Source organism: Choloepus didactylus, chromosome 5, assembly GCF_015220235.1.
Source record: "Choloepus didactylus isolate mChoDid1 chromosome 5, mChoDid1.pri, whole genome shotgun sequence".
Classification (NCBI taxonomy): Eukaryota; Metazoa; Chordata; class Mammalia; order Pilosa; family Megalonychidae; genus Choloepus; species Choloepus didactylus.
Genome location: NC_051311.1, coordinates 104111979 through 104126511, shown reverse-complemented (window position 1 = coordinate 104126511; position 14533 = coordinate 104111979). Strand labels below are relative to the sequence as shown.

The 14533-nt window shown below is 37.6% G+C and overlaps 1 protein-coding gene across 5 annotated transcripts in view; it reads right to left on the bottom strand.

Moving 5' to 3' along the window:
* The window catches only part of RUNDC3B (RUN domain containing 3B), a 245960-nt gene that overhangs the window by 79271 nt on the left and 152156 nt on the right, over window positions 1-14533 (bottom strand). For all 5 annotated transcript variants that reach the window (XM_037836576.1, XM_037836579.1, XM_037836578.1 and 2 more), the window contains one exon: window positions 1070-1238. In XM_037836576.1, the coding sequence (XP_037692504.1) occupies window positions 1070-1238 (169 nt within the window). The remainder of the gene's footprint in view (window positions 1-1069; window positions 1239-14533) is intronic.

Below are 14533 nucleotides of genomic sequence, written 5' to 3'. Positions count from 1 at the left end.
TTTATTTATCAATTTCTTTGCTTACTCTGCCATCTTGCATCCCACTCCTCCCTTCTGGGTTCAGACTCCATCTTGAATGATAGTGGGCTCAGACCTGCTGTCCCCTTGTTGGAATTAAAGCACAAGTACCTAGGTTAACGGATCATCCCCTCACCCCTCACACCAGGGCCTGCAGCTGCATTAACTCATGCACTTATTCCTCTGTTTTTCAGGTTCCTTTATGCTTCTAGTCCCTAGTGAGTTCCTTTTCTTTGAGAGCTCAGCTCTGAATGAAACTTTTTTTTAACCTGTATTTTACAAGCATTTCCAGAATTCTGCAGTGGGAAGGTTTTCAGATTATCTTAGTCTAACTTCTTGCTGGTAGATGTCTCCTTTAATAGAGTATTAAAGTTTTCTTCATATACATTATACATATTTTGTTGATATTATAAGTGGGTTCTTTTTTCTTTAATATTTTCTAATATAAAAAACTGTATATAGGAAATCTACTCATATTTGTAAATTTATTTTTTTAACTATTTTCTCCAGTCACTTTTTTATTGTTCCCATATCTCTATAACTAATTCCATTTGGCTTTCCCTATATATTCCATCTATGAATAATGATAATTTAGAAGGAAAGGTAGAAAGGATAATGAGCTACTACTGTAAAAAGATAAAGATTACAAACTTCTCAAGAGAATGGAGTTTATTTTTCTTTTTGTTATATGCTGCACTATGCTGAAGTACCTCATTTAAAGAAAAAACACAACAGACATATATGGAATGTGCTTAGACAATCACTGTATTTTCACAAATCAATAATCTTTTATAAAATTAATCTTAGGAACTAAAATTGCAAATATTAAATTAAACTGCTTACAGGAGAATAAACAGCTTATTTTAATGTTAAAACATGAAATCAGATAAAGTTTAACAAAAGTCTTTCCTAAAATTTTGCATGCTTTTAAATTAAAAGAAAATTCAAGAATAGTTAATAAGAATGGATAAATAATTTTAGTCAGCTAAAAGATCTGTGGTCAGTGACAGTGTAGAATTAAATAAAATGAATTTCGATAACTGATAAATACCTTCTGTTCCAGGGTAAGTTGATACTTTTGTTTAACTCTCTTACACTTGTTGAACCAACTATTTTCATCCATGATGAAAGGAGGTCCGACATTTTCTGGAGTACTGCTTTCACTGCCGCTGCTTCCCAATGTCCTTAGCTCTTCCTCATCACTGCTGATACTATCAGAACTAAGAAGATTAAAATTTAAAAAAAAAGAAATAAAAGTCATTTATATATTCCAATTTGATTAAGAAAAACCGTAATTTTCAAGCTACAGGTGAGCAAACTCCAAAACATTCAGCACTTATTTATAATAATATGAAATGATACAATCAAGACTTTAGCGTCCTAAAAAAATAGCAAGCTAGCCAGGAATACCTAATTCCTCTCTCAAAACCAGGCCTAGAGGTGCAACCTAAATTCAAGTGAGGTTTACAGATCTGAGGAATTAACATTAAAAACTGTGATAAGGCCCTAAGGAATAATAAAAGCACTCAAGAGAAGAGAACTAGAAACTCCAGAAATGCTAGGAAGCGCTTTCTAGTTGGGTTCCTTTCACTGCCTTAGGCTGACTACGGCCTGTCTGATTTCCACTATAATGCCAGAAAACAGTACTACTAGCCTAATGCCAGGGAGGTATACATCATTATTATGCTTCAGCTCAGCTCAGTTTTGGAAAGGAGAAAATAACAACAGGTGCAGAAGAATTCATCACTCCTCAGCATTTCATATTGGAGGTAAGGAGAGGGAGAGGCAGAGGCAGAGACAAAGCAAAGAGAACATCATCACAATCCAGATCAAGAATTCCACATCACATCAGTGTGTCAGATAAGCATGGAATAAGGGGGGAAAACGGAGGGGAAAAATTAAATGGAGAGGAAATTGTACTAAAATGACTGATTTTGTAAAAGGACACAGTTGTTAGTGCATTAGAAAAAGTAATAGCGAAAGTAAATTTAAAATACGAGCAATGGGCTGGGAGAAGCCACTATGGTGACAGGGATATCAGGCAGCTTCTTGGTAATTGGTCCCAGGTCTGTGAGAGCAATCACCACCACTTTCCTGGAACTTCAGTGACTACAAACAGGTGGCATTTTTTCATTTTGCTGGAAACTGGAGACATGAGACTGAAGATATCTCTTTTAAAAGAACCAAAGCATCAGGAGTTAGTGAGCTGCGTGGGCTGGACTACTGCTGAAAAATTGTATTCATGTAGTGATGATCACCAAATAGTGAAGTGGAACTTGCTAACAAGTGAAACAAGTCAAATAGTAAAGCTTCCTGATGACATTTACCCAATAGATCTTCACTGGTTTCCAAAAAGTTCAGGCATAAAAAAACAGACTTAAGCAGAAAGCTTTGTACTCACAAGTTCTGATGGTTTACTATATGAAGAAACAAATAAGATAACATGCCACAACTATATATAGGGAGAAGAGAAAACCAAAGAGTAGCTGAGTGTTTATTACTTTTTTAGGCTAGGATAAGGACTATCTAGGATCTTGTGAAAAAAGGATAAAGGATGATAGATCAAAGAAAAGAAGTGGAAGGTGATACAGAAAGCAGCATCCTGAAATGAAAAAGTAATGTTCACAGAAGAAGATGGATTCTATACAGAAGTGGTCAGTTGGCCTCCTGCCAGATAAACACCTGAAGTCATGTTATAGTTCAGTGACAGATTCTTTAACCCCAACTTTTTTTTTTAATTCCTTCAAGATTTAATTCATTGTACACAGGTTCTCTTTTCTACTTGCCACCAATATTCTCCCATTGATTTTTCTCCCTGAAGGCTGTCAGAAAAGGAGATTACAGTTTTTTTAAATTTGTTCATTACTCTTCCAGTGTTTCCTTTGTCTGACCCTCTCCTTCTTTTGTGTTAGTGGCAACATTCAGGGGAAAGAACAGTGTCTTCAGTGAATGGTGCTGGAAAAATTGTGTGTTCACATGCAAAAGAATGAAGATGGACCCCTACCTCACACCACATACAAAAATTAACTCAAAATAGAAATAAGGGCTAAAAGTGTAAAACCCTTAAAAGAAAATGGAGGGGAAAACCTTCATGACTTTGGATTTGGCAGTGATTTCTTAGATATAACTCCAAAAGTACCAGCAACAAAAGAAAAAAAAGTAGATAAAATGAACTTAATGTAAATTAAAAACTTTCCTATATGAAAGGACATTATCAAGACAGTGAAAAGACAACCTACAAAAAGAGAGAAAATAGTTGCAAACTGTGTATCTGATAAGTTTGTATATATAAAGTTAAGAATATATAAAGAACCAGGACAACTCAACAACAAAAAGACAAACCACCCAATGAAAAAATGGGCAAAGAATTGAATAAACATTTCTCCAAAGAAGATATACAGGTGGCTAATAGGTACATGAAAAGATGGTCAACATCAATGGTCATCAGGGAAATGCAAATTGAAACCACAATGCGATATCACTTCATGCCCACTACAATGGCCATTATTAAATGGAAAATAAGTCTTGGTGAGATTGGAGAGAAAGTGGAACCTTTGTACATTGTTGGTGGAATTGCAAAGATGCAGTCTCTGTAGAGAACATTTTGGCAGTTACTCAGAAAGTTGAACATACAATTGCCATATGACCTGGCAGTCCCACTTCTATGTATATCATCAAAAGAACTGAAAGCAAGGAAATAAACATATATTTGTAAACCAGTGTTCATCACAGCATTATTCACAATAACCAAAAGGTGGAAAAAACCCAAGTGTCCATCGAGAGATGACTGGATAAAGAAAATGTGATATATAAACACAATGTAATATTATTCAGCTGTTAAAAAGAAATGAAGGGGGCTTGGGCAAGCTGGCGGCATAGAGAGGAGTGGAAGCTAAGTAGTCCCCCTAGAACAACTACAAAAAAACAGAAACAACTAGTAAATAATCCAGAATAACTATGGGGGTACAAACAAGACCGTCCACTCATCATACACCAACCTGAATTGGGAGGAATGCCCAAGATCACAGCATAAAATCTGTAAGTAAAACCTGCGGATCCAAGTCGCGAGAACCCCCGTCCCCCATAGCCTGAGTTGCAAAGCCTTGTGGTGCCAGAGAGAAGCTCTCTCCCAGCAAGCGAGTATAGCTCAGCTGAGCTCCAACTGGGGTATTAAGCAATGAGTGTGAACTGCTCACTACAGGTACGAATCCCCAAAAAACAGAGGCTTTGGGTGACGACTGACCTTGGAGAGCCGGAGGGTCGCCTTGGACTGGGTCTGAAGGGGACTATCTGTTTCTTTTTCAGCTCAGTGGAGAAAGCCCCAGTCATTTTCAGTTTCCAGGGCTGTGACTCAGAGAAGGGTGGAGACAGCATAAGCAGAGAGAGAGACCACTGAAGTGCTAATGACCTCCCCGGGGGTCTATCTTCTTTAAGAGGAAAGAGGTGGGGCCCTTTCCATTCAGAACCAGACCCCAGAACCTGGGGGAACACGGCCATACCTCCTCACACCAGTCAAAAATTATAGGCTAACAGGCATCACCTGCTGGGCAGAAAAGCACAGTGACCTGAGGCATCACAGGGTGCAGCAATTTTCTAAGACACACCCTCAGGGAAACCAGATACTGAATATTTCTGCCCTCTGGGACCTGAGCCTGTTCCGGTCTGGGAAAACCTGATTTGGATAACCAAGGAAACCATGCCTAGACAACAGAAAATTATAACCTACACTAAGAAAAACAAAGTTATGGCCCAGTCAAAGGAACAAACGTACACTTCAACTGAGATACAGGAATTTAAACAACTAATGCTAAATCAATTCAAAAAGTTTAGAGAAGATATTGCAAAAGAGAAAGAGGCTGTAAAGAAAACACTGGGCATATATAAGGCAGAAATCGAAAATTCAAAAAAACAACTAGTAGAATCTATGGAAATGAAAGGCACAACACAAGAGATGAAAGACACAATGGAAACATACAACAGCAGATCTCAAGAGGCAGAAGAAAACACTCAGGAACTGGAGAACAAAACACCTGAAAGCCTACACGCAAAGGAGCAGATGGAGAAAAGAATGAAAAAATATGAGCAACGTCTCCGGGAACTCAAGGATGAAACAAAGTACAATAATGTACGTATCATTGGTGTCCCAGAAGGAGAAGAGAAGGGAAAAGGGGAAGAAGCAATAATAGAGGAAATAATTAATGAAAATTTCCCATCTCTTATGAAAGATATAAATTACAGATCCAAGAAGCACAGCATACTCCAAACAAAAGAGATCTGAATAGGCCTACACCAAGACACTTAATATCAGATTATCAAATGTCAAAGACAAAGAGAGAATCCTGAAAGCAGCAAGAGAAAGGCGATCTATTACATACAAAGGAAGCTTAATAAGACTATGTGCGGATCTCTCAGCAGAAACCATGGAGGCAAGAAGGAAGTGGTGTGATATATTTAAGATACTGAAAGAGAAAAACCGCCAACCAAGAATCCTATATCCAGCAAAGCTGTCCTTCAAATATGAGGGAGAGCTCAAAATATTTTCTGACAAACAGACAATGAGAGACTTTGTGAACAAGACACCCGTCCTATAGGAAATACTAAAGGGAGCACTACAGGGTGATAGAAGACAGGAGTGCATGGTTTGGAACACAATTTTGGGAGATGGTAGCACAACAATGTAAGTATACTGAACAAAGATAACTATGAATATGGTTGAGAGAGGAAAGTGGGGAGCATGTGAGACACCAGAAGAAAGGAGGAAAGATAAAGACTGGGACTGTGTAACTTGATGAAATCTAGAGTATTCAGCAATTGTGAAAAAATGTGCAAATATGTTCTTTTACAAGGGAGAAAAAGCAAATGTCAACCTTGCAAGTTGTTAAAAATGGGTAGGCACTGGGGAAGGGATGCAATCAACATAAAATAGAGACTATGACTAATAGAATCATTGTACTATGCTTCCTTTAATGAAACAAAGGCGATATACCAAGGTAAATGCAGATAGGAGGGGGGGGATAGGGGAGGCATGTTAGACACTTGACATTGGTGGTATTGTCTGATTCTTTACTCTACTTTGATTTAAGGTTATTTTTCCTCTTGCTGCTTCCTAGCTATCATTTTTTTTTTCCTCTTTCTTTTGCCTCTCTACCTTCTTTGACTTTCCCTCCTGCCTTGTGGAAGAAATGTAGATGCCCTTATACAGATAGTGGTGAAGGTGGTGAACACATAAATATATGACCTTACAGAGAACCATCGATTATTTACTTAGGATGAATGTATGGTGAGTGAACAAAACCATATTAAAAAAAAAAAAATGGGTTGATGACAAAACCTCGAGGGCGATATACTGAGAGAAATAAGCCACACACATAAGAACTATTGCAGGGTCTCACTGATAGGAACTAATTATAATATGTAAACTCATAGACATGAAATATAAGGTACCAAGATATAGGACGAGGCTTAAGAATGGGGAGCGGTTGCTTAGTATGAGCAGAACGTTCAACTAGGATGAACTTAAATGTTTGGAAATGAACAGAGGTGTCGGTAGCAAGATGTGAGAATAACTAACAGTGCTGAATGGTGTGTGAATGAGGTGGAAAGGGGAAGCTCAGAGTCATATATGTCACCAGAAGGAAAGCTGGAGGTCAAAAGATGGGAATGTATAAAACTGAATCCTTTGGTGGGCAATGTCCATGATCAACTGCACAAATAGTAGAAATCACTTCCATGAACCAGAACAAATGTATGACAATACAATTAGAAGTTAATAATAGAGGGGCATATAGGGAAGAAATATATACCTATTGCAAACTATATACTACAGTTAGTAGTATTTCAACATTTTTTCATAAACAGTAACAAATGTACTATACCAATACTACGAGTCAACAATTGAGGGGGGTTGGTTAGGGATAGGGGAGGATTAGAGTTTCCTTTTCTTTTTTTATCTTTCACTTTATTTCTTGTCTGGAGTAATGAAAAGTTTCTAAAAATTGAACAAAAATTAAGTGTGGTGATGGATGCACAGCTGCATGAGGGTACCCAGGGGCAAGTGATTGTACACTTTGGATCTTTGGATAATTGTATGGTATCTGAAAATCTCAATAAAAATGAAAAAAAAAAAAAAAAGAAATGAAGGTCTGATACATGCTGCAATGTAGATGAACCATGAATGCATCATGTTGAGTGAAGTAAGCCAAACACAAAAAGACAAATACTGTATGTTTTCACTTATATGAAATACCTGGCAAAACCACATTTATAGAGACGGAAAGTAGGTTTCAGGTTACCAGAGTGTGCGATTTGAAACTGTTAAGAACCCCAGAAGAGCCATGACTTTAAACACAATCTTGTTGGGTGACACCTTTTGATTCAGTGTTTCTATGGAGATGTGACTCACCCAACTGTGGGTGAGACCTTTGATTAAATTATTTCCATGGAAGGGTGAATCCCACCCATTCAGATTGGGTCTTGAATAGTTCACTGGAGTACTTAAGAGACCTCAATGGCTGACACAGAGGCTGATGCTTGGAGATGCTTGGAGATGCAGACAGAATGATGTTTGGAGATGCTAAGCTAAGAGATAAAGCCCAGAGTTTGCCCTGGAGATGCTAAGGGAGCTACCCAGATGCTTAGAGAGAAATGCCCTGGGAGAAAGAAGCAAGGACACACACGAGATGAGAGAGATTTGCTAAGACTGAAACCCAGAGACATTTTGGAGAAAGTCATTTTGAAACACAACCTGAGAGCAAAGGACGAGCAGACGCCAACCATGTGCCTTCCCAGCTGACAGTGAAGGCATCCTCTTGTTGATGCCTTAGTTTGCACACTTTTATGGCCTTAGAACTTAGGTTAATTGTAACCTAATAAATCTCGCCCCCTTTTTCTCCCTTAATTTTTTTAAATTCAGTTTTACTGAGATATATTCACATACTATACAATCATCCATGGTATAAATCAACTGTTCACAGTACCATCATATGGTAGTGCATTCATCACCTCATTCAATTTTTGAACATTTTCCTCACACCAAAAAATAATAAAAATAAGAATAGAAAATAAAAGTAAAAAAAGAACACCCAAATCATTCCATCCCACCCTATTTTTCATTTAGTTTTTGTTCCCATTTTTCTACTCATCCATCCATACGCTGGATAAAGGGAGAGTGATCCACAAAGTTTTCACAATCACACCATCACATCACATAAGCTACATAGTTATACAATTGTCCCTAAGAATCAAGGCTACTGGGTTGCAGTTCGACAGTTTCAGGTATTTCCTTCTAGCTATTCCAATACACTAAAACCTAAATTTGGATATCTACTAGTGCATAAGAATGCCCACCAGAGTGACCTCTCAACTCCATTTGAAATCTCTCAGCCACTGAAACTTTATTTCATTTCACTTCTCCTTTTTGGTCAAGAAGATTTTCTCAAACCCATGATGCCGGGCCCAGGCTCATCCCTGGGAGTCGTATCCTGCATTGCCAGCGAGATTTATACCCCTGGGAGTCAGGTCCCAAATCAGGGTGGGGGGAGGGTAGTGAGTTCACCTGCCGAGTTGGCTTAGCTACAGAGAGAGAGGCCACATCTGAGCAACAAAGAGGTTCTCTGGGGCAGACTCTTAGGCACAATTATAAGTAGGCTTAGCCTCTTCTTTGCAGTAACCAACTTCATAAGGGCAAGCCCCACGATTGAGGGCCCAGCATATCAAATTGTCAGTCCTCAATGTTTGTGAGAATATCCACAATAACCCAGATGGGGACGCCCAACATTTCCACATTTTTCTCCAGCTCCTCATGGGGGGCCCTGCAAATATATTTTTATTCTCTGCCCAAATTACTTTGGGAAGTATCGCTATTTCACACTAACCTGTACAAACCTACCAGTTCTCACTTCCTATTCAAAGTTCCATGTAATTATGTGTTTGAATAAATTGATCATACAAGTTCCATTAAATAAATCCCATTTTTAAAAACAAAACCAACCAGAAAAAACAAAAAAAAAACAAAACCAACAAAAAAAATGAGTAATGATCTTAATACATAAGAAACAAGCACAAAAATAGTCTGTATAGCCTTCAAAGTATTAAGAGAAACTTGAATCTGTCAGTGGGAGGGCTGAAAAAAAAATATTAAATTAAAAATAAAAATAATATGGCAGAAACAAGCCTTAATAAAAAGTAATTTTCAAAAATCTTCAATGGGTTAAACTTAACTATCAAAAGTCAGATGCTTAGTTTTGATTAAAATAAATATGATTGAACTATAAATTGTCTACAAGAACCATATGTACACAAAACAATTAAAACTAAAATTACAGAGATGGAAAATACACAAAGAAAATATGAACCAAAAGAAGCTAGAGCTGAAATTATCATTTCATAGATTAACATAAATATAATGGTGCAAAATATGAGGAGGATCAAAGAAAGACATTGTATACTTCATTTATTTCTGACTTCTGTTTCCATCCTTGTGGGCTCCTAAATCTAGGGTTCAGAAAGTTGCAAATCTGAATCAGAGACCTCTGCATAAAGAAAGGATCAACCAAGGAGGGGTTCTCAGTTGGTGATCTGTGAAACAAATAAACAAATACTGAAGGGAATTTGCTTGTTACGGTCATGGTTTTGGGGGGATTGAAGAAGAGAGAGCAGTGGCTGATGATAAAGTTCTGGCTTTAAAAAACAGCCAAACAGAACTTAAAAAAAAAAAAAAAAATTGAAATTAAAAACTAAAAGGATTAGTTAAAAAGCAGATTAGACAAAACTGAAGAGAGAATTAGTAAACCGGAAGAGAGAGAGAGATAATTTATAATGGTTATTAAAGATGTTTTCAAAATGCTAAGATAAAATAACTGTCAAAGTCGGAAAGTATACCCAGCAAAATTATATTCCCAGAAAGAGGATGATATAGACACATTTTCAGGAAACTAAAAACTGAGAGATGTACCAACAAATCCTCACTAGCTTAAGTTTCAATGAACACACTTTAGGAAGAAGGAAAGTGACCCAATAAGAAGGTCTATTTTGCAAAAAATATTACAAGCCAAGAATATGATAAACTTATGGGTAAACCCAAATAAACTGTGAGTATGAAACAATAACAACAGTTCCTACTTTGTGGAATTAAAAAAAAAAAAAAAAAAAAAATCAATGACTGACCTAAAATTCTGCCAGCAATAGAATATAACCCAGAATATATTTGGGTCCTCATTTATTTGAATGGATGGTAAAGATATTAATTCTAAAGTTCATTAAATTTTAAATAAATATATAAAATTAATGGAGTATAAATAAAAGAAGAGAAATATAGTGTGCAACTTCTAAACTAATAGAGTAATACAATTGGGGAAAAAGGAAATTAATCCAAAAGAGGGAAGGAGAGAACAGAATGGGAAAAGAAAACAAAAAGAAAAACAGGACGAATGAATCTCAAGGACAGTTGTATAAAGATATGGCTTATGAGGGGTCACAGTGGGATTGGGAAAGCCATGGGGACCACACTCCACTTTGTCTAGTTTATGGATGGATGAGTAGAAAAATAGGGGAAGGAAACAAACAGACAAAGGTACCCAGTGTTCTTTTTTACTTCAATTGCTCTTTTTCACTCTAATTATTATTCTTGTTATTTTTGTGTGTGTGCTAATGAAGGTGTCAGGGATTGATTTAGGTGATGAATGTACAACTATGTAATGGTACTGTGAACAATCGAAAGTACGATTTGTTTTGTATGACTGCGTGGTATGTGAATATATCTCAATAAAATGAAGATTAAAAATAAATAAATAAATAAATAAAAGAAAAAAAAAAAAGAAAAACAGGACGAATCAAAAAAAATTGGGGGGAAAACCCCTCAAAATAAAAAGTCCATCATATCTGATTGTTAAAAATCTAGTTATGCATTTTTTTAAGTCAAACTTAAAAACAAGGAAAGAGAGAGGTTGAAAGCACTTGGTTTCTTAAATTCCCAGGATACATTTTTTTCACATGCCAATATCTCAGAAGTCAAGGACAGCTTACAATTAGTGACATCTTCTTCTTGCTGTCAAACCATTTTTTCACATTTTAATGTCTCTGAATTGAGATGCATTTAATGGAAGTCACGTTAGATTAGAGGAAATACGGAAAAAAGAATAGTATATCCTACAAAAATACTAACAAAAGAACACCGGTTTGAGTCTATTAATATCAGAAAAAAATGGAATTTAAGGAATACAAAGATTGCTACATCTTTTTATTTTTATGACTAAAAATTCATTACATCAGGAAATGTAAGAACTCTAATCTTGTGTTCATCCATAATGTGGCTTTAATGTACAGGGAGCAACAATTAAAAGAACCACAAAGACACTCGAAGATGGCAGCACAGAGAAGAGTGGAAGCTAGTTACTCTCCCTGGAACAACTAATAAACAACCAGGAAAAAGTAGTAAATATCTGGAATAACTGCAGGGGGACAAACGTGACTGTCCGCTCATCATACACCAACCTGAACTGGGAGGAATGCCCGAGATCACAGCATAAAACCTGTAAGTAAAAACTGCAGATACAGCCGAGAGCCCCATCAACCCATGGCAGCCCAAACTGTAAAGCCTCGCTGTGATAGAGAGCGGCACTTTCCAAGCAAGCGAATATAGCTCAGCCCAGCTCCAAATGAGGTTTTAATTAACAAACATGGACTGCACAATACAAGCTATAAATCCCCAAAAAGCAGACAGAGGCTTTTGGTGACAAATGACCTTGGAGAGCTGGAGGACCTCTGTGGGAGGGAGGGGGAGCCCAGAGGATGAGGTGTTATCTCTGGCTGAGGGTGGCCACAGACTGGCCCTGAAGGAGGGCTTTCTGTCCCTTTTTCGGCTCAGTGGAGAAAGCCTCAGCCATTTTCAGTTCCCAGCACTCTGACCCAGACAACGGTAGAGATAGCAGAGTCAGAGAGACTACTCAAATACAAAGGATATCTCCCCAGGGGGTGCATCTTCCCAAAGAGGAAACAAGTGCGGCCCAGCTCTACTACCCACCTTCCATTCAGAACCAGACCTCAGAGCCTAGGGGAAAACGGCCATGGACCACACCTCCTTACACCAGTCTGGAGCTACAGGCTGACAGATACCACCTGCTGGGCAGAAAAGCACAGTGACTTGAGGCCTCAAAGGGTGTATCAACCTTCTAAGACACCCTCAGGGACACCAGATACTATTGCCTCCTTCCAAGACCTGATCCCGTTCTGGTCTGGGGAAACCTGATTGGGGTAACCAAGGAAACCAGATACCTACACAACAGAAAATTACAACCTATACTAAGAAAAATGAAGTTATGGCCCAGTCAAAGGAACAAACTTACATTTCAACTGAGATACAGGAATTGAAACAACTAATGCTAAATCAATTCAAAAAGTTTAGGGAAGATATGCCAAAAGAGATGAAGCATATAATGAAAACACTGAGTGTACATAAGGTAAAAATCGAAAGTTCAAAAAAACAACTGGCAAAATCTATGGAAATGAAAGGCACAACCAAAGAGATAAAAGACACAATGGAGACATACAACAGCAGATCACAAGAGGCAGAAGAAAACACTCAGGAACTGGAGAACAAGATACCTGAAAGCCTACACACAAAAGAATAGATAGAGAAAAGAATGGAAAAATATGAGCAACATCTCCGGGAACTTAAGGACAAAACAAAAAGCAAGAATTTACACATCACTAGTGTCCCAGAAGGAGAAGAGAAGGGAAAAGGGGCAGAAGCAATAATAGAGGAAATAATCAATGAAAATTTCCCATGTCTTATGAAAGATATAAAACTACGGCTCCAAGAAGCACAGCGTACCCCAAAGAGAATAGATCTGAATAGGCCTATGCCAAGACACTTAATAATCAGATTATCAAATGTCAAAGACAAAGAGAGAACCCTGAAAGCAGCAAGAGAAAAGTGATCCATCACATACAAAGGAAGCTTGATAAGACTTGGCAGATTTCTCAGTGGAAACCATGGAGACAAGAAGGAAGTAGTGTGATATATTTAAGATACCGAAAGAGAAAAACCACCAACCAAGAATCCTATATCCAGCAAAACTGTCCTTCAAATATGAGGGAGAGCTTAAAATATTCTCAGACAAACAGACAATGACAGAGCTTGTGAACAAGATACCTGCTCTACAGGAAACACTAGGGGAAGCACTGCAGACAGAAAGGAAAAGACAGGAGTGAGAGGTTTGGAAAACAATTTTGGGAAATAGCAGCACAGCAATGTAAGTACACTGAACAAAGATGACTGTGAATATGGTTGAAAGAGGAAGGCTGGGACCATGTGGGACACCAGAACAAAAGATGAACGATAAAGACTGGGACTGTGTAACTCAGGGAAACCCAGGGTGCTCAACGATTATAATAGAAGGTACAAATATGTTTCTATATGATGTAGAACAAATGAATATCAACATTGCAAGGTGTTAAAAATAGGGTGGGATGTGGGGGAACATACAATCAATGCAAACTAGAGACTATAATTTACGAAAACATATTATGCTTCCCTTAATATAACAAAGGCAATATACCAAAGCTAAATGCATATGGCGGGGGGGGGGGAGGGGAAGGGCATGGGACTCCTGGCATTGGTGATGTTGTCTGACTATTCTACTTTAGGTTAATGCTATCTTTCCTTTTCTTGCTTTCTAGCTATCAAGTTTTGTTTTTTTTTTTTTTTTTGGTTTGTTTGTTTTTTGTCTCTTTCTCCTTTCTTTTTCTTTTGCCTCTCTGCCTTCTTTGACTCTTCCTCTGTCTTTGTGGAAGAAATAGAGATGTCCTTATATAGATAGTGGCAATGATGCTGAATACATAAATACGTGACTATACCGGGAACCAACGATTGTTTACCTAGGATGAAACATATGGTGTGTGAACAAACCCATCTTAAAAGAAATGGGTTGATGAAGAAACCTTGAGGGCACTATGTTGAGTGAAATAAGACAGACACATAATGGCAATATTGCAGGGTTTCACTAATATGTAAACTCAAAGACATGAAATATAAGTTACCAGAATATAGAACGAGGCTAAAGAATGGGGAGCGGTTGCTTATTATGAGCAGAATGTTCAACTAGGGTGAACTTAAATGTTTGGAAATAGACAGGGGTGATGGTAGCATGTTGTGAGAATAAGTAACAGTGCTGAAAGGTATGTGAAGGTGGTGGAAAGGGAAGGTCAGAGTCACATATGTCTCCAGAAGGACAGTTGGAGATTAAAAGATAGGAATGTATAAAACAGTGAATCTTGTGGTGGGCAAAGTCCGTGATTAACTGTACAAATATTAGAAATCTCTTTCATGAACCAGAACAAATGTATGACACTATAACTAGAAGTTAATAATACAGAGGCATACAGGAAAAAAATATATACCTATTGCAAACTACATACTACAGTTAGTAGTATGTTAACATTCTTTCATCAATAGGAACAAATGTACTATACCAAAACTATGAATCGATAATGGAGGGGGGCATGGTTAGGGGTATGG